This window comes from Somniosus microcephalus, chromosome 19 (assembly GCF_052327205.1).
Source record: "Somniosus microcephalus isolate GS21.2 chromosome 19, FLI_Smic_1.0, whole genome shotgun sequence".
Lineage (NCBI taxonomy): Eukaryota > Metazoa > Chordata > Chondrichthyes > Squaliformes > Somniosidae > Somniosus > Somniosus microcephalus.
Genome location: NC_141005.1, coordinates 38,851,732 through 38,879,564, shown reverse-complemented (window position 1 = coordinate 38,879,564; position 27,833 = coordinate 38,851,732). Strand labels below are relative to the sequence as shown.

General features: G+C 41.9%; 2 protein-coding genes across 3 annotated transcripts in view; one reads left to right on the top strand and one right to left on the bottom strand.

The window, feature by feature from the left end:
* rhof (ras homolog family member F) overlaps positions 1 to 6,181 on the top strand; it is a 28,397-nt gene extending 22,216 nt beyond the window's left edge. For both annotated transcript variants that reach the window (XM_085961633.1, XM_085961632.1), the window contains exon 6: positions 4,065 to 6,181. In XM_085961633.1, coding sequence (XP_085817759.1) covers positions 4,065 to 4,235 — 171 coding nt within the window. In that variant the 3' untranslated portion in view covers positions 4,236 to 6,181. The remainder of the gene's footprint in view (positions 1 to 4,064) is intronic.
* A 12,864-nt stretch (positions 6,182 to 19,045) lies between these two features.
* The window catches only part of tmem120b (transmembrane protein 120B), a 77,725-nt gene continuing 68,937 nt past the window's right edge, over positions 19,046 to 27,833 (bottom strand). Inside the window, exons 9-12 of the mRNA XM_085961631.1 lie at positions 25,046 to 25,138; positions 23,591 to 23,655; positions 22,946 to 23,014; positions 19,046 to 19,901 (exon numbers count right to left, since the gene is read on the bottom strand). Coding sequence (XP_085817757.1) covers positions 19,788 to 19,901; positions 22,946 to 23,014; positions 23,591 to 23,655; positions 25,046 to 25,138 — 341 coding nt within the window. The 3' untranslated portion in view covers positions 19,046 to 19,787. The remainder of the gene's footprint in view (positions 19,902 to 22,945; positions 23,015 to 23,590; positions 23,656 to 25,045; positions 25,139 to 27,833) is intronic.

Sequence of the window (27,833 nt, the reverse complement as noted above, 5' to 3'; positions counted from 1 at the left end):
CGTCGACCTGAGATGGCAAACGAGGTCTTGGTTAAACGCCTCATCCAAAAGACGGCACCTCCAACACTGCAGCACTCCCTGTACTGCACTGAAGTGTCAGCCTACATTATATGCTCAAATCTCTGGAGTGAGGCTAGAACCCATGACCTTCTTACTCAGAGGTAAAAGGTACTATCACTGAGCCAAGGCTGACAGCTAATAGGTACATTATTGGGAGCACAAATTTACCATTGTGGTCCAGAAGATAATATTTCAATGGTATTTTCAGAGCAGACTATTTCTGATATTCCAGATACTCAGCCTGCCTAAAATTTCCCAATACACCAACACACACCAATACTCTACCATAATAATCTGATGCAAGGTTATTCTTAACATTCCATTCTGTCCATTCTCTAATAAATCAAAACTGTTATTCTTTACTTGTCATAGGGGGAAAAATTCAGTATCGACCCGTTTGGGCCGTCATTATCGGCCGGGCGCAAAGTTTAGCGCCTGGCGCTAATTATCGCCTCCGACGGCAAACTTGGCTTTTATCGCCCCTGGAGGTGATTGGCGCGCTAAATCAGGTGCTTCACACCAGTCTTAAGGCGCAAAGGCTGAGGATCGAGGCGCTACCTCAGAGCGCTGGCGAAGCTCATGTGATGTCAGTCAGCAATGGAACACAGACACACTGGCGCCGGCCAGTTCTTAAAGGGGAGTTCTGACGAAAGGTCATCGACCTGAAACGTTAACTCTGTTTCTCTCTTCACAGATGCTGCCTGACCTGCTGAGTTTCTCCAGCATTTTCTGTTTCTATCTTAAAGGGGAGGGTTGATGTTGCTCTCCATCCACATCCTGCTCATTGCAGCCTTGAATCTCAGCCAGGAGAAACCTGTACATAAAATCTGCTGGAAAGAACAATGGAGAGACCCAGGGAAAGAGCTCAGAGTGCAGCCCCCACAATCTCTTCTAAATAGATACAAGGAAGGGCAAATCAAAATGAACCTGCAAAGTGCTGCTCAGTATGCAAAACTCCTTCACACTGAATCTCTCCAGAAGTCTCTCTCTCTCTCTCTCTCTGAATGCGTGGTGCACAAATGTCACCAACAAAAAAAGGCAGGAAGCGGTCGCCTTTAAATAGCGCTCCCCCAGTCCCTTTCTGACTGCAAAACGCTCCCCTCAACCTGTCGTTGCTAGCGGCAGGCGGTAAGGCAGGGGGCGCCACTCAATATCCGGTCCGGGGCGTTGCGCACTCGACTGACGTCACGATCTGCCGGCGCAAGAGATCGTGGCGGCAGTGTTTAGCGCCGCCGCAAAATGTCTAGTTAATTTCGCGAGCGGCGCAAACATCGCCCCGCCCGGGCGCTAGTAGCTTTGCGCACCATTAGTGCCCTCTTAAGGCACTAACGGGAGGCGCAAACAACTGAATTTTTCCCCCATAGAGTTATACAGCACAAAACGAGGCCCTTCGGCCCATAGTGTCTGCGCCGGCCATCAAGCCCTATCTATTCTAATCCCATTTTCCAGCACTTGGTCCGTAAGCCTTGTATGCTATGGCATTTCAAGTGCTCATCTAAATGCTTCTTGAATGTTGTGAGGGTTCCTGCCTCTACCACCCTTTCAGGCAGTGAGTTCCAGATTCCAACCACCCTTTGGGTGAAAAAGTTTTTCCTCAAATCCCCTCTAAACCTCCTGCCCCTTACCTTGAAACTATGGCCCCTGGTTATTGACCCCTCTACTAAGGGGAAACGTTCCTTTCTATCTACCCTATCTATGCCCCTCATAATTTTGTACACCTCAATCAGGTCCCCCCTCAGCCTTCTCTGCTCTAAGGAAAACAACCCCAGCCTGTCCAGTCTCTCTTCATAGCTGAAACGCTCCAGCCCAGGTAACATCTTGGTGAATCTCCTCTGCACCCTCTCTAATGCAATCACATCCTTCCTATAGTGTGGCGACCAGAACTGCACACAGTATTCCAGCTGTGGCCTAACTAGCGTTTTGTGCAGCTCCATCATAACCTCCCTGCTCTTATATTCTATGCCTCGGCTAATGAAGGCAAGTATCCCATATGCCTTCTTAACCATCTTATCTACCTGTCCTGCTGCCTTCAGGGATCTATGTACATGCACACCAAGGTTCCTCTGTCCTTCCTAGGGTCCTACCATTTATTGTGTATTCCCTTGCCTTGTTAGTCCTCCCAAAATGCATCACCTCACACTTTTCAGGGTTAAATTCCATTTGCCAGTGTTCTGCCCATCTGCCCAACCCATCTATATCATCCTGTAGCCTGAGGCTTCCCTCCTCGCTATTTACCACTCCACCAATTTTCGTGTCATCTACGAACTTACTGATCATACCTCCTACATTCATATCTAAATCATTAATGTACACTACAAACAGCAAGGGACCCAGCACCGATCCCTGCGGTACACCACTGGACACAGGCTTCCAGTCACAAAAACCTTCGACCATCACCCTCTGCCTCCTGCCACTAAGCCAATTTTGGATCCAATGTGCCAAATTGCCCTGGATCCCATGGGCTCTTACCTTCTTCACCAGTCTCCCATGCGGGACTTTGTCAAAAGACTTACTGAAGTCCATGTAGACTACATCAACTGCACTACCCTCATCCACACACCTAGTCACCCCCTCGAAAAATTCAATCAAATTGGTTAGACATGATCTCCCCCTGACAAAGCCATGCTGACTATCCTTGATTAATCCTTGCCTCTCCAAGTGGAGACTAATTCTGTCCCTCAGAATTTTTTCCAATAATTTCCCTACCACTGATGTTAGGCTCACTGGACTGTAATTCCCTGGTTTATCCCTACTACCCTTCTTGAATAATGGTACTACGTTAGCTGTCCTTCACTCCTCTGGTACCTCCCCTGTGGCCAGAGAGGTTCTGAAAATTTGTGTCAGAGCCCCTCTACCACAATTGTATATGGTCTTAATCACATTTCAATTGTTTTAGCCTTTGGTACAGAGAAAGATAAATTTCCTCATCGGATTGAACAATTTTTGTGTCTCTGCAATCGTGGTAGAGCATTGGATTCCCAACCAGGGAGCTCTAGTTTGAATCCTAGACCTAAATAACATTTTTGCCTGATTGTCTTTATCAGTTAAGTTTTGGCCAGCTCACCGGGTATAGAATCATAGAATCTTATAAGCATAGAAGGAGGCCATTCGGCCCATCGTGCCTGTGCCGGCTCTTTGAAAGAGCTATCCAATTAGTCCCACTCCCCTGCTTTTTCCCCAAAGCCCTGTAATGTTTTTTCCCTTTATGTATTTATCCAATTCCCTTTTGAAAGTTACTATTGAATCTGCTTCCACCACCTTTTCAAGCAGTGCATTCCAGATCGTAACAACTTTTTTTAAATATTTGTTTATGAGATGTCGGCATCGCTGGCAAGGCCAGCATTTATTGCCCATCCCTAATTGCCCTCAAGAAGGTGGTGGTGAGCCACCTTCTTGAACCGCTGCAGTCCGTGTGGTGAAGGTACCCCCACAGTGCTGTTAGGGAGGGAGTTCCAGGATTTTGATCCAGTGACTATGAACGATCGGCAATATACTTCTAAGTCAGGATGGTGTGTGACTTGGAGGGGAACTTGGAGGTGGTGGTGTTCCCATGCACCTGCTGCCCTTGTCCTTCTAGGTGGAAGAGGTCACGGGTTTGGGAGGTGCTGCCAAAGAAGCCTTGGTGAGTTGCTGCAGTGCATCTTGTAGATGGTACACAATGCAGCCACGGTACGCTGGTGGTGGAGGGAGTGAATGTTTATGGTGGTGGATGAGGTGCCAATCAAGCGGGCTGCTTTGTCCTGGATGGTATCGAGCTTCTTACTGCGTAAAAACAATTCTCAGGTATAAGAGGAAGAGTTGGCAGGCCCCCAGCGGAAGGACACCTAATTACAGAACTGCACGGAGTGGAACTAAAGAGCAGTCCACGACCGAGACCTTCCTACTACCTGGCTGCAGGTGTGGGGTGAATGGCAGTACAACAGACTAAGAGAGTGGAAAGGGGAGAGAGAGAAAAAAAAACAAAGAAAAAAGTTTGCAGATTGTCATATTTTTGTTTGTTCCAGGGTGAAGAGGCTGCTCGCCGGATTAACGCTGTGATGTACTTAGAGTGCTCAGCCAAATTCCGTGAGAACATAGAAGACATCTTCAAAGAAGCCTCCGGTGTAGCTTTAAATGCCATAAAGAAGAAAAGAAGCAAAAGTAGAAGGAAGCAGAAGCAATGCCGGCTCCTCTGACAGTCGTTCCCTATAGATGTTGTTGGTCATCAGTGTGCCAGACTGTGCTCCAGACAGTGTATTGTAAATTTGTTGAAGCTATCAATAATTACATGTAATTACCAATTTCTCAGTACACTCATTTACCATTTCAGGGGATATTTTTCACATCCCTGGGAAAAACATTTTTAGCCGTATGTTGCAGGATTCTTCAGGCTAGAGACACATTTGCTAAAGCACAATAAAATAAATCATCAGAGATGCAAGAAGACTGTGGTGTATAGAAACCGGTGTTTCATCCATATTAAAAATAGACCAACAAGAAAAATAAAACCTGCAACTGCTGAACGTCTGGAACAAATAAACACGGAGCAAGTCAGTCAGCATCGATGGAGGGAGAAGACAGGACAGTGATTTGAAAGGGCACATCTTCATGGCTAAAGAAGCACCCTGCCTGAAATGTTGCCTTGGCTTGATGCTGACTAACCTGCTGTACAATTCCAGCAATTCCTGTTTTTTTTAAAAAACAAAAACAGTTCATGTGAATATATCACTCAACAGCACTTTAACCACCACTGCTGCGAATAGGGTGCTGGGTTTAGTGTTTAATTTGTCTCATGTATGTTACTTCTGCAAATGTTTTTCTAAATTAACGTTGAATGTAAAAGTAACAATAACTAGCAGCTGTTTTCAGATCGACCCTGCTTGAAATTGTGAGAGTAACAGTATAACCTGTCATGACGAGCAACAGCTTAATGGCACTAAAGCACTTTTTAAAAGGATTATTTTGCCAGCTTGTTCCCTCCTGTCCTGAAGGCACTGACTCATGGGTGCAGGCGTATAGTTCCACCAGCCCCTATAGCCTGCTGGTACCTTTCTCAAATTACCATTTTTTAAATGCGTGAGCCTAGACCTTAAATTTATCAGCAGGCTAATCAACTGTGGGGACACAGGTGAGCCCGACCCTCTGCTCATTTAATGTTCAATTTCCATGCAGCAATCAGGAGTGGGAACGTTTGCAGATTTTTCCCCTCCATGGCTCTGGGACGCTGAAGCCAATTGTAGTGCCCCAACCACTGCCCTAGTTGAGAACAGTTAATTCAACATCAAATGGGAAATAAAACTAGGACCTTCTGGTCTGCGTCCCTCATCCACACACTGCCTTTAAAACTGACCCATCAGAAGAGTTACTGAAGCACTTTAAAAAAAAAATAAACACGTAGGAATAAAGTTTTAAATGCATTTTGTTTAACAGCCACAATTCTTTCCTTACTGTGGTGCCCAGCCACTAGAAATAACACACAAATACAAGAATGCTGCAGGAGCCAGGCTGAGATAAATTATGCTCTGTTTTTTCCCAGAAAAACAGAAGCAAGGTCAAACCACCTTCTGTTGGGAAACAGTCTGGGTTTTTTTTTTAACAGGACAAGATACAATATCCTAACGAAAAATCAATTCAGTATTTTAAATTCCTAGTATCCTTTCATCTTTTCAAAGTTGCAGCATTTCCTTTTTCATAACTTCATAATTGAGTCTCATGTATTGCATAAATTACTAGGCAGAAAGGGGTCCCGATTGCTGCATCTTCGTGCAAAGGCAAGGAGCTTAATAAAAAAGAGATACAGAAAAGCTGCCCCTCGTTATTGGCCCACAACAACTGAAATAGAAGAGAGCGCTGATGGACACCCACAACAGCTGAAGTACAAGAGAGCACTAACGGGCACTAGAGATGTCTGCAGCTGCCTACTTATTCCTGCAGCCGCCTGCCTATTCCTGCAGCCATAGTCCAGGGTGGGTTGTCCAGCATGATACAAAGATAGAAAATGGCATTAAAAGTGCACTATTCACTGCATTTGCTGTGATAACTGTATGGAGTCCATATGTATTCAGCAGGGTGAAGGTTAATTTCTCTTGCATGCTAACCAGAGCTTTAGAATTTTGCTCCAAATAAACTTAGAATAACTTTTCTCATGATCTTTCCCATTATTGTACACTTAAACTTTCTGTATTGAAAATGTGTGTCTGCAATGTTTCATTTCCTTTACTGGATCCTCGTCAGTCACTCACCTCTGCACCGTCTTCCTTCATTGTGCAAGCAATTAGATGTCGTAAAATATTGGAGATCTGTAACTGGAACTAGTTACTCCATATTACAGAAACTTGTGTGTTGTAGACAAGGTATAAGTTTGCACCCATGTAGTGTAATATTCCTCTATAAATTGAGTGATTATTATAGGATTGGCAGTAAAATACCAACTGTAATGTTACTGTGGCTATCGTCATATTTAGCAAAATTTAAACAGAAATCACCAAAGCTGTCAGCTTACACCCTCTGATTTGCCATTTTAAGTATTGCACTGTGAGCTGGCTTCCTGTATGACTTAAAGAGTAAGTATCAACATGAGAAATTGAATCCTGTGTATTTAATTTTTCCTGCCAATGCCATCTGGTATTGTTGCATTTTATGTAAATTGACAAAAATGCTCAAAAACTCAACTGATTGCGTCTGACAAAGAATTGCATAATTAAAGGTGGTTCCCATGTAAAACCAATGATTTTAATGGAAAAGAAAATTGGGCGCGGTCACTATCGCCTGTTTCACGCTACTGGCGTAGACCAATTTCACTCCCACTGTATCTTATATAGATTGTACTCCAGCTCTCCATTACTTTTATATATTTCTGACAATAACATGACAAGGATGATGATCAGTTCGGAGCTTCCTCCATCAGTTTGAACCTTCAGCATTTTTAAAAAACAGTCGTTGAAACCCAAACTTAAACTTCATCAAACTGTTCTGTCAACATGGGAATTTATATTTTAATACAGTATTTAAAACCATTGGCATTGCTGCTTTTCATCTTTTGTTACTGACTGTTCCAGGACTTTTCTTATTTAAGGTACATATATAGTTTACCTCTATTAATGAATAGTATGGTATTCTTCTGTAGGTTGCAGCTCAGCACAAATTGCATCCAGATTAAATCATTTCAGCTTGCTCTGTGCATGACTTCACACAACCACCGACAGCTGGTAGTGCTTCTGAAAGTCCAGGTCATTTTGTCACAAAGTTGGAAATAAGTGATTATGGGTCGAGCAGGTAAAATGACACAAAACATTATTATAACAAGGGTTCTAGGGAAGTATCTAATACAGAACAGTAGGCCTTTTACCTCTGGGACCTGCATTCAAATCCAGTCTAGATTGATGGGATGAAAGTTTCCTTGTGAGCCTCATAATTCTGTACTAATTGGCACTTAATTGCCAATCTCACTTGGAGAGACCATGGGGTGGTTGTTGTGGCAGCAAATGGAGAAATGTTACACTGGTAAATCTTCGCGCCCGGGTGGCCCTGGAGATGGAGCATGTGGTGTCCGCCGGCACGCTTGAGTACTTCCGCGACCGGTGGGCGCCGTGGGGACTGGAGTGCATAATAAATTCGGACAACCAAATTTTAATTTGATTTGTTAAGGTTTATTTAAAGTTTGTTTAATTTACAGATAATTTGTTTTTGGTCCAATCAAAAGAGTACACTGGTAAATCTTCGCGCCCGGGTGGCCCTGGAGATGGAGCACGCAGTGTCCGCCGGCACGCTTGAGTACTTCCGCGACCAGTGGGTGCCGCGGGGACTGGAGTGCATCATCAACCCAGACAACCAAATTTTAATTTGATTTGTTAAGTTTTATTTGAAGTTTTATTAATTTACAGTCAATTTGTTTATGTTTTTAATCAAAAGAGTACACCGGTAAATCTTCACGTCCGGGTGGCCCTGGAAATGGAGCACGCGGTGTCCGCCGGCACGCTCGAGGCCTTCCGTGACCGGTGGGCGCCGCGGGGACTGGAGTGCATCATCAATCCAGGCAACCAAATTTTAATTTAATTTGTAAAGTTTTATTAATTTACAGTGGATTTGTTTAAACACCAAAACCAAAAGAGTACACCGGTAAATCTTCACGCCCGGGTGGCCCTGGAGATGGAGCACGCAGTGTCCGCTGGCACGCTCAAGGCCTTCCGCAACCGGTGGGTGCCGCGGGGACTGGAGTGCATCATCGCCCCGACCAACATTTTAATTTAAGTTGTTAAGTTTCATTTAATGTTTAGTTAGTTACAATTTATTTGGTCTAGGGTGCATCCAGAAGAGTACACCGGTAAATCTGGAGTTGAGGGCATGTTGCTGAGGAATCCAAACTAGTCCAGACAACTCCATTCTATTTGTGCTTATATTTCTTATTTGTCCCATTTTTTATTTTGGTGGGCCAGAGGTTTGGAAAGAAGTGTGCTTAGCACCTTTGCCTTCTTGGCAGTCTAAACACCAAAATGTTAGTATCAGAAACTTGAGATATATGCAAATTAATAGAACACAGATTTAAACGTTATACATGGCCTGAGATGCTACGATGGGCACCTCTGTGGCCACAAAGACACCCTGCTCTAACTGACATAAGGTGATTGAAATGGAAATGATTCATTTCCCAGTACAGTACTAACATTCTTTACCTTCACTAACACAAATAAAGGACTTATTTTGTAGCGATGTCTTGTAAGAGTTGCATGTGGCTATTTATTTATAAATGTGATAATCCTTTAATCATGTCCAACATGCCACTGATACAGTATACAATAAGGATTAAGTTTCACCTACTGTATCACAATTTATGCTCATCATGGAAAAACTTTTAAGATGGTAGATTCATTAGCTTTTGCACTTTAGAAATAGACTATTTTCTTTTAAAAATAAGTTATGCAGGAATTCTTCCAGGATTCATTGCAGTGTTTACTAAATGAGTGATATTATGCAATATATATTTTCATGTTTGTTATTATTTTCCCTACCAATTTTCTCCTCTCCTCCTGTGTGTTGGATGTGCTTCACTACCTCACCCAAGGGACAATTATTCCGAAGTAATTGAGTGTTAAAAGGCTATTTGGCCATATGGTTCATCACAGCTGAACCAATTCTATCAACATGCATACACTCTAGCAGTGAGCAGGAGTTGGAACCCTGGACAATTTTTCCCTCTTGAACCTAGAGGCATGAAGGTCAATTGTAGTGGCAATATGCTCAAATCAGCTAACTGAGCATAGAAGGGGTTTGAACCTAAAACCTTGGAGGAGAGAGAGGGGCTGTCTGTATTGCAAATTATTCTTTGTGGGGATTCTAATTAACAGTGTTTTAAGTATGAGTCAAGTATAGGTGAGGCACCTCTCCAGAGACAGGAAGAAGTATTAAGGATGATTATTCCCCCATTTTACTGCCTAATTTCCTGTAGTAGGAAAGAAGAAAATTAGGTGGTGATGCACCCAGGTGGTGGTGGTGGCGGCCACCCATGTCCTTTAACTGCTGCAGTTCCTGGGATCATGGTGCTCCCACATGGCGTTAAGTAGGGAATTCCAGGATATTCACACAGCAATGATGAAAGAACTGTGATATACATCCAAGTTAGCATGGTGTGTGACTTGAAGGTGACAGTGTTCCTATGATGTTGCTGTTCTCATCCTTCTCTGTGGTAAAATTCACAGGGGAGGAAGGGGCTGTTGAAGTAACTTTGGTGAGTTGCTGTGGTGCATTCTGTAGATCATAGATACTGCAGCTACTGTATGCCATTGATGCAGTTGCAAATCAAGCAAGCTGCTCGATCCTAGACGTTGTTGAGCATTTTGAGTGTGGCTGTGGCTGCACCCACACCTGATTTTAGCCTTGCCCATGGTGAAGCTTTGAAGAGTCCAGCACGTACACGACTCAGTGCAGAGTACAAAGCCAGTGCTCTGCTTTTATAGCCATGGTGTTCATATGGCTGGTGCAGTTAAGCTTCTGGTTAACAGCAACTTGTAAGCTGTTAATTAAAACAGAAAATGCTGGAGACACTCAGCAGCTTAGGCGAGAGAAACTGAGTTAATGTTTCAGTTCTATGACCTTTTGTCAGAACTGGCGCTGTTAATGGTGAGTGAACTTGATGGTGATGCTTTTGAAGGTTGGGGGAGGTGGTGCAGCTATTTCTTATTGGAGATGGTCATTGCCTGACCCTTAAGTGGCATGAATGTTATCTGGCACTTTTCAGCCCAAATGTGGATGCTGTCTATGTCCTGCTGTGGGTCAGCCTGGCTACTTCATTTTTAGAGGAATAATAAGTGAACACTTTGAGATCATCAACTCCTGGCCATATGACAGAGAGGAAGGTCATTGATGAAGGAACTGAAGATGGTTGAGATGAGAAAACTTCCACGAAGAACTCTTATACCAATCCCCTGCCGCTGCGGTGATCTGCCTCCACCAACCACAACCTGCCAACAGGCAGAAATGCATTTAGAGGAAAACTTCACTGGGTCTTTCACTCATTAAGTTTGCTTTTTAGTAATGGTTTGGAGACTTTTGGTTTATTACCATCAAACCTTGCTGCTATGTTCAGCATTCTGCTTTAGTCTCTGCGGCATTTTTTTAAACCTGAGCTATTAAACAGAAGAGGCAATGATGCATCCATTAAGGCTTTATCGCTGTGTTATTGAGAGCAGGAAGACAATGCTAATCAGTGCAATAATTATTCTGTATGTTTGTCCCAAACCTGGAGCCCACCACCACCAGAGGCACTGTATTGCCAGGTTCTGCAAAGGTTTTAATGAAAGATCATCCACCTGAAAAGTTAACTCTGCTTCTCTCTCCACTGCCTGACCTGCTGAGTATTTCCAGCATTTTCTGTTTCTATGTCAGATTTCCAGCATCTGTAGTATCTATAAAGGTTACCACTGCCTTGAACTTCCACATCCCAGGATCATTTCAGGCTGAATCTGGTGGCATTTTATAAATTAACCAAGCAGCTGTACACAAATGTCAAGTCACTGATGTATTCGTTGAGAAATGTGGCCAGTATATGAATAGGAAAGGACACACTCCAGCAGTGTAAGAGGGCTATCAACAATTTGCCAAGGTGCACGTCTCATTGATTGCATCCAGGTCATCATATATGCCCTTTTCTGTAATACAATGAACTTCCTGAACAGGAAAGGGTTTTACAATGAGAGATCAGAAATAGTAAATATTACATGTAAATGTTCGCTACCCAAGACGTTGCCACAATCCTTTCCTATTAAGACAGCCTACCATCCCATTACTGTTTGTAGCTGAAAGACAGATGTATGGGTAGTTCTCTGAAGATCAGGACTACCCTCTGCAGCAGTGGCCTGTACAACCCTAGGTGAACACTGATATAAATGAGATTCAAGATGCTACCTGAATCAGTTTGGAGCAGAAAGTAGGCATTCTGAAGGCATTCTATAGTCCAACCAGTGTTTCTAAGATTGTGGCAGTGTGCGAAACACTACACAATACTTGCCCAGGAAGTAGAAAAGGAAGAAAAACCAGCCAAGCAAGGTGACCAGGTACCTGCGGAAACGTTGGGTAATACACAGGAGAACCCTTTACTAAATGTGAGACATATGGGCAGAGCTAATAAGGGACACCTGTTCCTGTTACCTGCAATGACTACAACAAAGGTTGTGTCTCCATGTTCCTCCTTTCCAGACACACTCAATTATTCATATATACAGAGACTTGATTTTCATATACAACTTCCAGGTTTATCACTCCTGAAATATTCTTCCAGGTCATTTTACAGTAGGCAAATGTTTTGCATGTAATAATTCTGTGAAAATTTATACTATAGTAATCCAAGTAGAATAATTTTCCAAATCCTTATTTAAAAAATATAATCCACAAGGTTGTGGAATCTGTATTTATTTACAAAACATTGCTAAAATGTCTCGTGATTTCAAGAACGCAAAAAGACACAGTAGAAGGCAGATTTAATAGACGGAAGATCACGTTACGCTTGGGCATTAGTCTTTTAAACTTTAGCTTCTCGTTGCATGATCTCATTGAATTTAACACATACTAAGTTTCATGCAAAGGATGATGACTAATACAAATAATAGATAAGTAATCGTTTTATATGGATAGGATTATTAAACCACACCCAGGTACATGTGCAGTTTTCTATTAACATTTTTACTTTCGTCTTCAACTCAGGTTGCTGTTTGTCAACATTCCTTTATTTCAACATTAAGCAAGAATGAAAAAAATGTAGCCTTATCCATGTGTTGAATGTTTAGATAGACCCACCCACGTGAGGAATGCATTAGGGATTATGGTACAGATTTGTTTCAGGAAGGTCAGGTTAGATTCCTGGTCTGTGCTGATCTCAACTGGTGTGGCACTAGGGGCACTACAATGGACTACAAATCCCTGGGCTAGGGAAGGGGGGAAAAAGCAGCCATGCTTCCAGTTCCTGATCACTATTCCAGGGGCTGCTGCAAGAAGTACATGCATGTTGAGTCGGGATGAGCACAGCTATGCGGTGATGCCTCCCTACCGCTAAAGAGCCCGCTAACATACGAATAATGGGCTCTTGGGTGTGGTACTGGAGAGCACTGCTACATTACAACAGTGACTACACTTCAAAAGTATTTCATTGGCTCTAAAGCACTTTGGGATGGCTGGTGGTCGTGAAAGACGCTATATAAATGCAAGTCTTTCAATAGCTGTAGAAGTGAACCCCTGCAAGGAGTCAACCCCTTCTGCAGGGAAAAAAAAGGAGAAATTTGGTGATAAAAATAGATTAACCTAATTCCTGGGCAGCCACAGTTGAAGCAACTTGTTTCTACATTGCCAGTCCCCAGAGTAACCTGTCAAGTGCTTGCAACACCCACCTTCAGGCTCCTCATAAATTTGACCTAGTCCTTCTAATATGAGTTGAATAGGTCAAACTTCAAAGTTTTGCATCTTTGCTGGTTCACTAACAACTGGCACCTAAGGCAACATTTTCCAATCCAGGGCCAAATTGTACTAATGTAGGTCCCAGCTCTAAAATGGTCAGTAGGATGCGGAAGGTACAGAACAGATAAGTATATGTTTGAACATAATAGAAGAAAAATGTTAAAGCTAAAATATAGACTGTAGGCAAAATATATAGCATGCACAATAAATGTTAAACAGAAAACACTGAAGATAGAGAATCAGGAACAAGAGAGCACAGCCAGAGCAGTTTTAAAAATAATATTTAGGGTTGTTCTTAAAGTGAATTGATAATTCATATTACCTTATTACAGTAACAAAACTACTCGTGACATCACAGTAGCATTGTTATTGTAACTCTTTAGCACTGCAGTCTGTCAGCTGAAATGGTACAACAATTGGCAGCTCCCGAGTGTGTGGAATTCCCTGGATTTACCAGTGTAATGAGGAACTTAACAAAATATCAATCAATTGAATCAATGCATGAATTTGTTCCCAATACGCATCGGTATCACAGAAGAATAGATGAACCCACTATACAACTAATGGAATTTAACAAAGTACATTACCCCAGCACTAGAGTGGAACTTTTAAACTGGAATAGGGCTAACTTCAACGGGATGCAAAAGAATCTAGCCAGGGTAAAATGGAACTAAAGACTGACAGGAAAAACTAACGGAACAATGGGTGATCTTTAAGGAGGAGATGTTCCAAGTACAGGCTAGGTAAATTCCAACAAGAGGGAAGGGTAAGGGAACCAAAGCAAGGGCTCCTTGGATGACGAGGGAGAAAGAGACGATGAAACAAAAAAAAGTTGTATGATGAATGTCAGGTGAATTCTTCAAGGGAGAACCAGATCAAATACAATAAGTTGAGAGGGGAAATGAAGATGAAAATAAGATTGTCAAAGAGAATGAGAGAGTAGAATGGTGGTTAATATAAAAGGGAACCCAAAAATCTTCTGCCGGCATGTAAACAGTAAGCGGGTAGTAAGAGGCGGGGTGGGGCCTATTAGGGACAAAGAAGGTGATATATGCTTAGAGGCACAAGGCAAGGCTAGAATACTTTGTATCGGTGTTTACGAAGGAGGTGGATGCTGACAAAATATCGGTAGAAGTGGAAAAGGTAGAAGCAATGGAAGGGGTGAAAATTGATAGGCTGGGTATGCTTAGAGTGGACAAGTCGCCTGGTCCAGATGGCTTGCATCCCAGGTTGCTAAGGGAATTGAGGGAGGAGATAGCGGAAGGGCTTGCCATAATTTTTCAATTTTCCCTAGATGTGGGGGAGGTGCCTGAGGATTGGAAAGTGGCAAATGTGACACCATTGTTCAAGAAAGGGTGTAAGGACAATTCTAGTAACTACAGGCCGGTCAGTTTAACATCAGTGGTGGGTAACGTTTTAGAAACAATAATCAAGGAAAAAATTAACGGGCACTTGGATTTGTAAAAGGCAGATCGTGTTTGACTAATCCAATTGAATTTTTTGATGAAGTAACAGGGAGGATTGATGAAGGGAATGCAATGGATGTTGTCTACATGGATTTTAGGAAGGCGTTTGACAAAGTACCACATCGAAGGCTGGTTAACAAAATTGAGACTCGTGGAATAGGTGAGTTAGTTGCAGCTTGGATAAGGAATTGGCTTAAGGACAGAAAACAGCAAGTTGTGGTAAATGGCTGTTTTTCAGACTGGAGGATGGTAGACAGTGGTGTTCCCCAAGGGTCAGTGCTGGGGCCACTACTTTTTTTGATATATATGTGACTTGGATATTGGAATAGAGTAGAATTTCTAAATTTGCCGATGACACCAAACTTGGGGGTGTGGCAAACAGTGAGGATGATACCAACACTTTAGGAAGGATGTGAAGGCACTTGCGAGGGTGCAGAGGAGATTTACCACAATGGTTCTGGGGATGGGGGATCTTAGGTATAAGGACAGGCTGGAGAAGCTGGATTTGTTTTCATTAGAGCAAAGGAGGTTGAGGGGTGATTTGATAGAGGTGTACAAGATTATGATGGGTTTGGGTAGGCTAGACGAGGAAAGGCTGTTTCCAATAGTTAATGGTACAAGGACTAGGGGACACAGATTTAAGGTTTTGGGCAAAAGATACGGGGGGGGGGGGGGGGATGTGAGGAAAAACTTTTTTACACAGCGAGTGGCGAGGACCTGGAATTCGCTGCCGATGGAAGTGGTGGAAGCAGAGACACTCAATGTTTTCAAGGGGAGACTGGATAGGCATTTGAGGGAAATAAACTTGCAGGGCTATGGGGATAGAACGAGGTAATGGGATGACTGGATTTCTCTGCAGAGAACCGGCGCGGACTCGATGGGCCAAATGGCCTCCTTCTGCGCCAATGTGACTCAATGGCCTAACTGGACTCGGAATACTGTAGAATACATCAGCAATGGTGAATGATGCAGCAGCCCAGGTACTACCTCAGGAAGCAACAACCACATTTCAAATCTGGGACCTCCCAAAGATGGAACTTTTGCCACAAGCAAAAAAAAACCAAACCTTCTGTTTTTGGACAAGAAATTGCATGGCCTTAGTGATTGATGGCTTCTTCGTTTTCCAGGGAAGATTTCTGTAGGCTTTAATATATGCAATTTTGTTAACTAGGGTCATTCTAAAAGGAGGGAAAGATGGGCTGAATTCAATTTCTCATTGTCAAGGTTCACATATGCATAGTGGCCATTCAGGCAGCGTATCAGTGAATGCAAAGTACCATGGAACTGTACGCCAACAAGACGACATCTGGAGGCAGGGAGAGGAACCTAAAAATCGGCAAGAAATAAATCCTACAAATGTAACAATTGCCTATAATAAATAATTTAACTTTGCTGAGACTTCTTTGGTTAGATAATTTTATGCTTTTGTGGATTGTGTCACAGATCAAAATTAATGTTTTTTTGCCACCCCAGAAAACCAGTATTAAAATTTTAACCATTTTATTTTCATTATTACAGTTATAGTGAACAAGCGTGGATGAAATACCGAGGGGGACATATTAAGTATGCATCAGTACATTTCTGGCCGGCAGTCTCAGAACTTCTAGCTAAACAATTATAGCAGGGCTTTTCATCAGACATAACCTCAAGAAATGAACCAATAAAACACCCTAGAAATTTACATATTGGCCAAAACAAGGTAAAAAGAAATACTGTGAATGCTGAAACACGCAACAAGTCTGTCCACATATGAAAGAGAAGGCAGGTGAACATCTTGGGGTGGGCTCCTTCAGACATGAGGAGGGCCCTTTCGATGAAAGGCACTCCATAAACCATTAACCATGCTTCGCTGTCAGACACTGACCAACTTGGTGCGCATTTTCAGCATTATTTATATTTTAGTTTAAAACTAGGTCCATTTGTGTGAAAAATGCAACTGTTGAGCGGTTACAAAGTGATTGCTGTTCAAGATGCAATGGTGTAGTAACTCAAGTGGCATAAGACAAAAACTAAAAACCACAGTCGGCGATCGGATGTCATTTATAAATTTACAGCCCGAGAGAGATGTTTTCTTGAATTGGTTTATTTTAACAGCCTTATACACAAGTGATAGTACAGTAGAAGTTAAGCCCCATATAAAGGCCAAATCTTCCCACAGAGATGGGCAGAAACACTTTACCCTGTAACGATCACAATCAGGAAAGTCCAGATCTTCCCTTTTTATTCTATTTCACAGTATAATGTGAACCTTACAAGGAACTGCAGCTGCAGATACTTAGATAAAAGAACCCAGGAAGCATATATTCACAAACAGCATTTGGGGGAAAAAGAGAGAATTTTCAGTTGGGAGATACATGAGGTTGAAGAACATTTTAAACAAGGCTGTGCGTCACTGCGACTGTTCTGTTGATTTATAAACAGATTTCTTACTATCTCTATTATATTACAGACGTTTTCATAAAATGTCCATCACTGGACTTCAATAAGTACAATTAGTTCACTGCAAGTTTATTTCTCTGATTATGTGTGTTTTTTCTGTACAGCAGTTTAAGGCATCACACTCGCTAATATTGCTTACCAGTATCCTTCTTAAACCACTTGGTACATGTGACTATCTCAGCATTAACATATCCTACTGGGATCCGACTAAAGCAAATTGTTGAAAATTGTAGCTTATTACTGCTGTATTGCACTTTGGTAGTAAATAATTTAAATTACACTTGCCTGATAAGGTGTGGTTTCAAGTTTTTAATTAACTGAATTCTTGACACAGGTAAACAGTCAACTGTTCCCTTTCTGTGCAGCAAGCATTCATTCTATTTAGTGAAAATGTTAAATACAAACAGTTGTTCGGTAACAAGCAGTAAAAATAAATTTTCCTTTCCTAGCATTAATAGAAAACACTGGTTTATCTGAAAAAAAAATATTTTACATGTTATAACTTCCAAGTGACAGGTTGGTTTCACAGTTTGCAGAAGTCCGAGTGACCACCAAACATGACATTGTATGATAATGTCCCACTGAAGCCTTCTGCAAAAGTCAATCATCTGAGTATATTTTTAGCTCTGGGAAGCTTTACAGACATTTATGTACTTCTTGCTCTAGTCAAAAATGAAAACGGCAACTACAGTGATGTACTGCTACTATGCCCATAACAGTGTATTAGGATTTCATTTTTAAATTACAAATCCTTTTTGTTTATGAACAGTGCTCACAGTTTCTGACTGTTCGCTTTTGCTCCAGAACATGTCGATTTCCACATAGACCATGAATCATTGCAAGTATCTTTCAAGGACTACACAAAACATCAGTTTGGTATCAAAAATTCCAGACTTTGACATCAACTAAAAAGGTGTCTATTCCAAAACAACACATTTTTAACAAATCCTAAATCATACGGGCAGCGGTGGATGGTACCTGCCTACTCAGCACATTTCAAATTCAGCATCAATGGTGTAGCTGCAATGCTTGCTGCTCATCAATAGATGCATTAAGATCAACTTTGGAAGAATAATGTATTCTTGCTGTGGACCACTGAACAGACATGCCCTCGTTTTAGATTTCTACATGATCTGTGCTGTGTTTGGGCTCATTTCTAAGCTGAGAGATTGGAATTTCTCTTGCAATAACATCACATCATTTTAAGACAAAGATTAAACTAATTTAAGAGAACCTGATTTCTTTTGTGCTCAATTAGATATGTTTGTTTTCATGAAAAAGAAAATTAGACCATTTTTAAAATGCTTACTGACACACACCCCCCCCCCGCCTTGGGCTGAGTGGAATTCAAGTTCAAAAGAAATACAAACGTTCAAGCCGTCTGACAATTGTTTTCCTTAGGTTTAGAGAAGCCACAGTGATTTTCTATTATGTTTTCACCAACCTGTTACAATCTTCAGAGAATTCCAAAAATGATCAAATTCTTCAATGTACAACAGCCTTTGGTCTAAAAGCAAAACTTCTCAATTTTTACAGTGAATTACATTTGCTTTACAAGAAAATATAAACTTATCTGTTCTAATGAGTTTTAATGCATCTCAACACCACATACAAATAAATCAAGAGTATTTCACAAATTCATATGTCTAAGATACTTAGACCAGCTTAAGTGAAGAGCAAATGGATTAACAAAATTATTTTAAAAAACAGGTGGGGCAAATGCCATTAACGTTTGTAATTAAATAAAATCAGTATTCTCAGTTTGGAAAATTCAGGACACCATGACTGTTTTAATATGCAGCCTAAATTATTTAACAAAAAAATGTAGGCCAATTAATTCATTTCGGCAGTCAATTTATTCGCGGAGTGGCAGGACATGGGTTCATCCACAATCCCAAATGCAATGAATTCCTTCTGAGCTGTTCCATCAAGAGTAGGCATTAAATGGATCCCAGGCACTTCCCCCAATTGTAGGGAGACAAAAAGATCAGAGTTACCCTGAGTCACTCTGTGTAAATACAACCAGCTAGATAAAGAGTGGCACTGGTAGACATACGGGAGGAGGTAGTTTGTTTGCCCTCTCAGACAAGAAATAGTGCACAGTGTTGGAAAAAATGTCCTTAAAACAAAATCCAAGGAAAGGACACACTAAACTTAAGAAGGGTGATGCATATTTTAAAAAGTAATGTTATGCACGCAGCATCTGACAATGAAATAATTACATATATAATCCAAATTGTAATACACATTTACTCGATGTTAACATAACATCTACAAGGGCTGAACACAGAACACACATGCAGAATTTACATGAATATTTTATGCCTTATATTTCAAATGGTGCAGTTAAATTTTACTTGGACAACCAGTTCAAACTAATTTTATACTTCAATCAAAATTCATCTCCCCGTTTACATTGTAGACAGCTCATAAACTGGCTAACTCTAGTCAAACCATGATAAAGGATTAGCCAAACATCTGATCTTAGAGAGGACATTTACCCTACTTCCCCACTGCCTCCCCCTCCTCTTGTATCAATGTTAATTTTTAGAAGGGCTCCATGATACTATAATTCACATTAAGGATGATAACATCTCTCATGGTAGTGAAAAACTAGAACATTGAAATGAATATTCAACAAACTTGTTTAAAGGACAATGAGCCATATTAATGTATGGATCTTAAAATTAGAGTGAATTAGCTTAGTCATTTTCTCTAAGAATTTGTGTAGAGAATGCAGCTAGCATCAGGATTCTTAAATATTTGTGCGACAGTTACAAATCCAACCTCACTGATGTGCGAGTGTTCAGACCCTCAAATACAGCAGCAAGAGTGAGAAAATGGGAATAATATGGCGCCATCTTCCCCAACAATGTTGTTTATCCAGCAGGATTCATACGTTCATAGCTTCTTCAGTTTATCATTGTTTTTCTGAAATTTTTGATGAACAACTTTAAGAGTAGTAAGAAAGTTCCCAAGGAAGAGCACCAGGAATGTGAGAGCCAAGACAAAAATCTGAGAGAGAGGAAACAGGTAAAATAAATTGACAAAACAACCCATATGAGGCATAGCTTTTGTATTAGGACAAAAATAACCATTTTTAGCTAAGTTATTCCAAATCTTAGCCATTGCTGCCAACTTCTAAATACAGGAAACTCTCGATTTACCGGCACCTAAAAAAAAAAACCGGAAATCTCTGTTAACCGGCAAAATTCAGGAGTAGGTTCAGCTAAGTTTTACTTCATATTAGTGGCAGTTCCTGGATCTATGACTGTGTAACTGGGGCTCCTACACTTGTTGCTAAGCAACAGGGACGCTTGGTCTGTGGCCGGAGTTCCTGCACATGTCGCTAAGCAACAGGGAAGCCTGGATTTGTTGCTGTGTACGGAGCTCTCGTACCTTGTAACTATACCTCTCTGTAATCCGGACTTTTTGATAAACCGGCACCACGCCAGTCCCGTTGGTGCCGGATAATAAAGAGTTTCCTGTATCAGTAAAAAAAAAACCCACATTTAAAGAGCATTATTGGACACGCTCAGTATCGGAGATGGTAGAGCATCGGTCTCTTACATGGTGATATGCAAGGTTGCAGTCAGTCAAGCTCATCCTACTATTAAGCAAATTTAGATTCATTCTTAAACCGACCAGCCAAATAGAGCACCACACTATAAGACACTTAGGGCAGGATTTTCATTGGGCCGTGGAGGCGGGATTGGAGGCATGTGGGGGGTTAAAATCTCGAAATCGGGGGGGGGGGGGGGGGGGGCACGAACCCATCCTGCCCCCATGCCAGTTTCAAAGGAGGCGGATACCCAACCTGTACTGGGACCCGCCTCCCCGAGGCGGGAAGGGGATTAGTGCCAATTAACTGCCTGTTAACAGGTAGTTAACAGGCAGTTTTTAGCCTAATCCCTATTTTTATTGCTGAAGTGTGGGATTCCCCACAGCTCCAAACCACGCCAAGTTAGCGAGGCGGACCGTCGGACTTGGAGGGTTCGAGATGCCGGTGTTCAGGTGAGTGATGGGTGCATGAATGCAGAGGTAAGTGTGTTTGGTGTGTGTAAAGTGTTTAAAGAAGTTTTACTTACCTTTACAGCCTTCCTTCCTTCAGGTCTCGGGAGTCCCTCATCTCACCGGCACAGAAAGCAGAATGGCCGCGAGCTGTCAAAAGTTGCAGCATTCAGCTTTCTGTTCTGGAGAGATCTCTAAATCAGCCTGAGAGGAAGGAATTAACTTAGTGGACAGATTGTCAGTGTTTGACAGCTTCAAACAGCTGTCAAACGCTGATATTTCATCTGTCAAAAGCTCTTGACAGATGAAATGTCAATCTGTGACGTCACCTGTTGCCGGGTGGCCCTTAATTGGCCTGCTGAGCCCACTGGGCGGGCTCAACAAGGTCAATCAAGTGACAATTGCGTGGGTTGGCCACAACTCGATGAAGGCGGGACTACAACCCCGAAAGTTGTAGTCCCACCTCCATCAAGCCTCCAGTATCAAAATCCAGCCCTTAGTCTCAGGAGGAGGAAAATGGCATATTTTGATGGAAGCACACCTTCTCTTCAACTGATCGCTAAAATGCACTGGCAGCACTTCTGGAGAAGTTCAGGCAGTCTTACAGTGAGCAGCTGCTGCAAGAGACTTTGTTTTTGTGGATATTTACCCTCCAAAAGGATTTGCACCTCTGCAATTGATGGGCGAGGAAGCATAAAACAGTGACAACTCCCTCATAGTGTTTTTACTAGTCCCAGCACGCACACCCCTCGCATCCGCACAGACATATCAGCCTTTGCTGAGATAATCCCCACTTTCAGTTTGATTGTGTATTATGGTTGTTTAGAGCTCATATTGCACTAAGGATTATCAATTTGGAGTGATTTTGAAAGTAAAATCAAATTCCTTACAAGTTTATCATATTCAGCCCATGAACTAAAAAAAATATTACTTTGGGATTGCTTAGTATTGGCAGCAGTTATGGAGAGGCTTGTGGCAGATTGGAGGTCTGTTTTGTTTCAAGTGACAAAGTACTTCATATTATTATTACTTCTTTCTGGGATTCTGATGGCTTGTCAGCTGATGACCGCTTGAAATTGGTTACAGCTTGCTGGGATCAGTCTGTATATGAATCCACATTATTGCTTGGTATGCAGACTGCCATTTCAAAGATAGTCGCCTGGATTGCTTAGCAAGTGTTAAGACACAAAGACCACCCAGGAATTAGAAATAGTTAACCACTCATTACCAGACTGTGAGAAGGAGACGGAGCTAGTTATTTGGGATTGCCGACCTACCAGAGGGGGAGGAAGAGTGGCAGTTACCTATTGTAAGAAGGAAAACCTGTCAGGCAATTTCTGCACCTCTGAAACCTTGACTAGTTTGGACTTCAAAGTAATGACGGATATTTAATTGTTGTATCAAGGTTCCTTTCGTAACTTTCTGCTTCACCAGGCAGTTGATGAACTGGGGTCAATGAAGCACTTGTGAATATAAAATGTCATGTATAAACTTATCCTCCTAGACATGTGATTCAAGTCCTAAAAATGATTAAAAGTTTGAGACAGTTAATATTTTTAAATAGTTTTAAATTACTGGTGAGAAATCAAGTATTATTTTACTGTATTCTAGTGATATCTGCATAGTTTACTCGTATTTCTTAATTATACTTCTTAATAAAGATGATTTATAGTTTATAGCCCGAGATATACAGACCGTCAAAGAGAGTATTATTTGTTTGTCAGTTGGAAAGACCAGGAGAGTATAAGCATCTCATATTTATAATGAGCTTATCAACAGCATAGGAGTTTATTGGTTACCCCGTGCATGCTATATCATCAGATACTGTGCATACAAATTCATGCTTTGATGCATAGGGAGCAAGGGCTTGCTTATGAGAATGGCCTTTTGTGCTGGACATATCAAGTAAAATATCCGAATTGCAACAAGTACTGCTGTTTGGATTGAATCAGCCTTCCAGCTGGAGGTCATGCAGAGGAGATGAAGCTCATGATAGAAACACGTGGAAAAATTTGACTAAAGCATAAGTTCCATTGGTCTGTACTCACTTGCCATTCTTTGCACCGTTCATGTTGTGAAAGTCCAAAAAGTGTTAATGAATTGTATAATTGCCAAAACTGTAAAAATAAAGTAACAAAATCAAATTTAATAAGCTTGGATACACTTAAAATCTATGTTTTTTCCCCATTACCAAAATGTTCCCTATCTCTCCTGAAGATGTTGACTCCTTGCTTTGGCACAGTTCCATGTGTGTCTTTTGTCCTCATCATGCATCTGATTCTCGACAGTTGAGTGACAACGGACTATTTGATACAGGGATATCATTCATTGCCAAGCCCAATCTTGTCCTCTCCCAATGTGCACACACATGCATGTCCAGCCCAGAAGTGCAAGGCTAGTTGTACCACTGTTCTAACTGCTAATTCTGCAGAAACCAGGGCTCAATCAGTTTATAAAGCTGATTTACCTGCTGGATAAATTCACTGAGCCATCATGAGAACACAATCACCTTCTAAGCAAGCTTTTGATGTCAAGTTACTGTACTACAGCAGCAATAACATTTGTAAACTTAGTGTAAACTGCATCCAGCTATCCTGTAATACCTCATCTCCTGCAAAAATCACATTCCATTAAACATCTTGGAAAACATTTTCCAAACTATTATTAGCAAAGATTGATTTTGTTATACTTACATGACCAAAGAAAAGAAATGGAAGAAGAAAAGTTAAACCTCTCCACATCCATGATTGAAATCCTTCTGCAATTACAAATATAGTATAAATAACCAGCATACGGAAGTGGCGTCAATGTGAACACTCTTCACCCTGCATCACATTTTAGGAGTTTAAAAATAAAAATACAAAACTTTAAACCTTTTGTTCTTTCTAGTTACAGAAATTTAAAAGAATTATTTCCCTTGCTCCATCTGGTAACTATTTACTCCGCTCTTTAGGTTCTTCCCTTCTTCATTCACTCCCAAACAAGTGGGAGCATCAGCCATTAGGCAGAATGCGGCTATACGTAATCTATAATCCCTTTCTTTAACATCACTTTCAAATTAGGACGAGATGCCAAACAGTTAAGTTGGTTATTACTGTACTCCAGGAGTGCATCTATTTATGAAGAGAATACATTTCTATGGTTGAATTTTGACAAAAAATAAAGTGGAAACAGAGGAATAAAACTCCCCACTTCTCACGCTGATTCAAACTGAAAAGCTTCTGTAAACACGAGGTGAACTTATACTTTCTCACCACACCCAGTAGGACACAGTGGAATGTTTAATTAACCTCCAGACCTTGGGGATAAAGTTTTGTACATCATATGCCCAATATTATCAGTGTCAGGAGTGATTATGATATATGGCTGAGAGCCACTCTTAATCTAGCCACAGTACAAGGCTATATGCGTGAGTTTAGAGTATTCTGTTGTGCAATTATTATAGCAGTGTTCAGTGGTGGTGGTGTGATTGATTATTTAAAACAGATTCAGATAATTTCAATTGCCAATCTGTAGCAGTCAGATCCAGGCTAGGAGCGGAGGGGAACTTATCAATGATACATCAAGCATAAGGGCAAAGTTCACTATAAATGAAATAAAATTAAGTAGAGTTATCAAATCTACAACAATGAAAACTTCAGTATCAAAGATTACAGAGAATGGCTCACATGGTTGCTGGGTCAAAATCTTGGAACTCGCCACCTAACAGCATGGTGGAAACACCTTTACAACACAGACTGCAGTAGTTCAAGGCGGCGGCCCACCACCACCATCTCAAGGGCAACTAGGGATAGGCAATAAATGCCAGCCTTGCCAGTGATGCCCACATCCTGAGAATGAGTGATAATTTTTTTAAAAAGTTGTCTAGTGTGACTTCCCACAAGAATGAAGGGAAAATCTGAGGAAGGCACCTGGAATCCATTCAACACATCCACACAGGGGAACAGCCAAGATTGAGAAATTAGTGCATGGAGAATGATGGGCACACACCCACATCCCCATACTCTGTACTACCCTGCAAAGGGGATGGGGTGGGGGGAGGGGGGGGGGGGGACACAAGACATCATCGTCGTTTCATTCTCATAATTGAAGACAATTTTGTAAATATTGAAGACTTTAGGGATACAAATTACTGCTGCATCACATACCTACTGTAAGGTCCATGTGATCCCTTTCCCCCAATGCCCGCAATCTATAAAGACAGCCACTTTGGTAATAATACTGCAGGAACTGTACACAACCTGCAAGAAAATGGATTTATAAGCTTAAATGATTATGCAAAACCTAAATGGTACACTCTCACAAATGATCATCGGAAGCTGGAAATATAACCAAATGCCAATGGATACGTTCCACTTTATTACTATTAAAAGGGCTCTAATGTGTTCTCTGATTACTTTGCTTATAACACATCAATATTGCTCAAGTTTATTTCCACACCTTCTTTCGGTTCTGTGCTGTTACATACCATTCCAGGGCAAAAGGGTTGAAGCAAGCAATCTGTTCTGATGCCCAATGTCAAGAACGAAGTAATTACTCCAACAAAGTGCAATATTGTGGCAGAGTTACCTTCCTCCCCGAATATTCTTACCCTCTGCTAAGTAAATTGTTTGTCTTTATCTGACAACAACCTTTAATTACCTGCTTACGGTCAAACTCTCACAAGAAGAAGAATTGCTCTGGTTGCTATGCATAATGACACTTCTTTTTGAATCCAATATAATGCTGTTACACAGTGACCAGTGATCACCCCTCGTCCCCCTTCACCAAGGTGGGGAATTACAAATCCAAGATAAAATGCTAAAATCTGTCTCAAGTGCTTTAAAATTTTAATCCACTGTATTAATATGCTCAGCTTTGCTTACAGAACATTTGATATTCAAATTCACACATACTTAGATGAATTGTAAAGTGCTCATTATCATAATATACAAGTGGAAAGCCCAAGTAGTTAGTTAAAAAAAGTTCCCATAACTGAATTTTGAGAAAAGATTCTAGTAATGAGCAAAAATGGTAATGGTTTAATAATGGAATGTTCACTCAACATCTATATGATCACAGGTTGAAGTCTCAACAGTGGCTGACATTAACCAACTGAACATACATACAGTAAAAGGTTTTATCACGGGTTCTACCGGGAACGGTAGCATAGTCATGGACTAATGATCCAGAGACGTGAGTTCAAATCCCACCACGGCAGTTAATTAAATAAAAAGCTAGCATCAGTAATTGTGATTACCAGATTGTTGTAAAGAACATCTGGTTCACCAATATCCTTTAGGAAATCTTACCTGGTCTGACATATATGCTATGTGACTCCAGACCCACAGCAATGTGGTTGACTCTAAACTGTACTATGAAATGGCCTAGCAAGCCACTCAGTTGTACACAACCGCTACAAATAAGAATAAAATTGGACGGACCACCCGACCAAAGATAATGGCACATCCAGCCCAGTCGACCCTGCAACGTCCTCCTCACTAACATCTGGGGACTTATGCCAAAATTGGGAGAACTGTCCCACGAACTAGTCAAGCAACAGCCTCACAGAATCACACCTTTCAGCCAATGTCCCAGATTCTTTCATACAGTCGGGAGGGAGTGGCCCTGGGAGTCCTCAACATTGACTCGGGACCCTATGAAGTCTCATGGCTTCATGTCAAGCATGGGCAAGGAAACCTCCTGCTGATTACCACCTACTGCCCTCCCTCAGCTGATGAATCAGTACTCCTCCATGTTGAACAGCACTTGGAAGAAGCACTGAGAGCAGCAAGGGCACAGAATGTACTCTGGGTGGGGGACTTCAATGTCCATTACCAAGAGTAGCTCGGTGGCACCACCACTGACCGAGCTGGCCGAGTCTTGAAGGACATAGCTGCCAGACTAGGACTGCGGCAGGTGGTGAGAACACCAACATGAGGGAAAAACCTACTTGACCTCATCCTCACCAATCTACCTGTTGCAGATGCATCTGTCCATGACAGCATTGGAAGCAGCGACCACCACACAGTCCTTGTGGAGACGAAATCCCGTCTTCACACTGAACACCCTCCATCGTGTTGTGTGGCACTACCACCGTGCTAAATGGGATAGATTCAGAACAGATCTAGCAGCTCAAAACTGGGCATCCATGAGGCGCTGTGGGCCATCAGCAGCAGCAGAATAGTATTCCACCACAACCATGTAACCTCATGGCCCGATATATCCCTCACTCTACCATTACCATCAAGCCAGGGGACCAACCCTAGTTCAATGAAGAGTGCAGAAAAGCATGCCAGGAGTAGCACCAGGCGTACCTAAAAATGAGGTGCCAACCTGGGAAAGCTGCAACACAGGACTACATGCAGGCTAAAAAGCAGAAGCAGCATGCTATAGACAGGGCTAAGCGATCCCACAATCAACGGATCAGATCAAAGCTCTGCAGTCCTGCCACATCCAGTTGTGAATGGTGGTGGACAATTAAAAAACTAACGGGAGGAGGAGGCTCCATGAATATCCCCATCCTCAATGGTGACGGAGCCCAGCACGCGAGTGCAAAAGACAAGGCTGAAGCATTTGCAACCATCTTCAAGTGGATGATCCATAGTGGCCTCATCCCGAGGTCCCCACCATCGCAGCAGCCAGTCTTCAGCCAATTCGATTCACTCCACGTGATATCAAGAAACGGCCGAGCGCACTGGATACAGCAAAGGCTATGGGCCCCGAAAACATCCCGGCTGAAGACTTGTGCTCCAAAACTAGCTACGCCACTAGCCAAGCTGTTTCAATACAGCTACAGCACTGGCATCTACCCGACAATGTGGAAAACTGCCCAGGTATGTCCTGTCCACAAAAAGCAGGTCAAATCCGATCCAGCCAATTGCCACCCCATCAATCTACTCTCAATCATCAGCAAAGTGATGGAAAGTGTCATCGACAGTACTATCAAGCGGCACT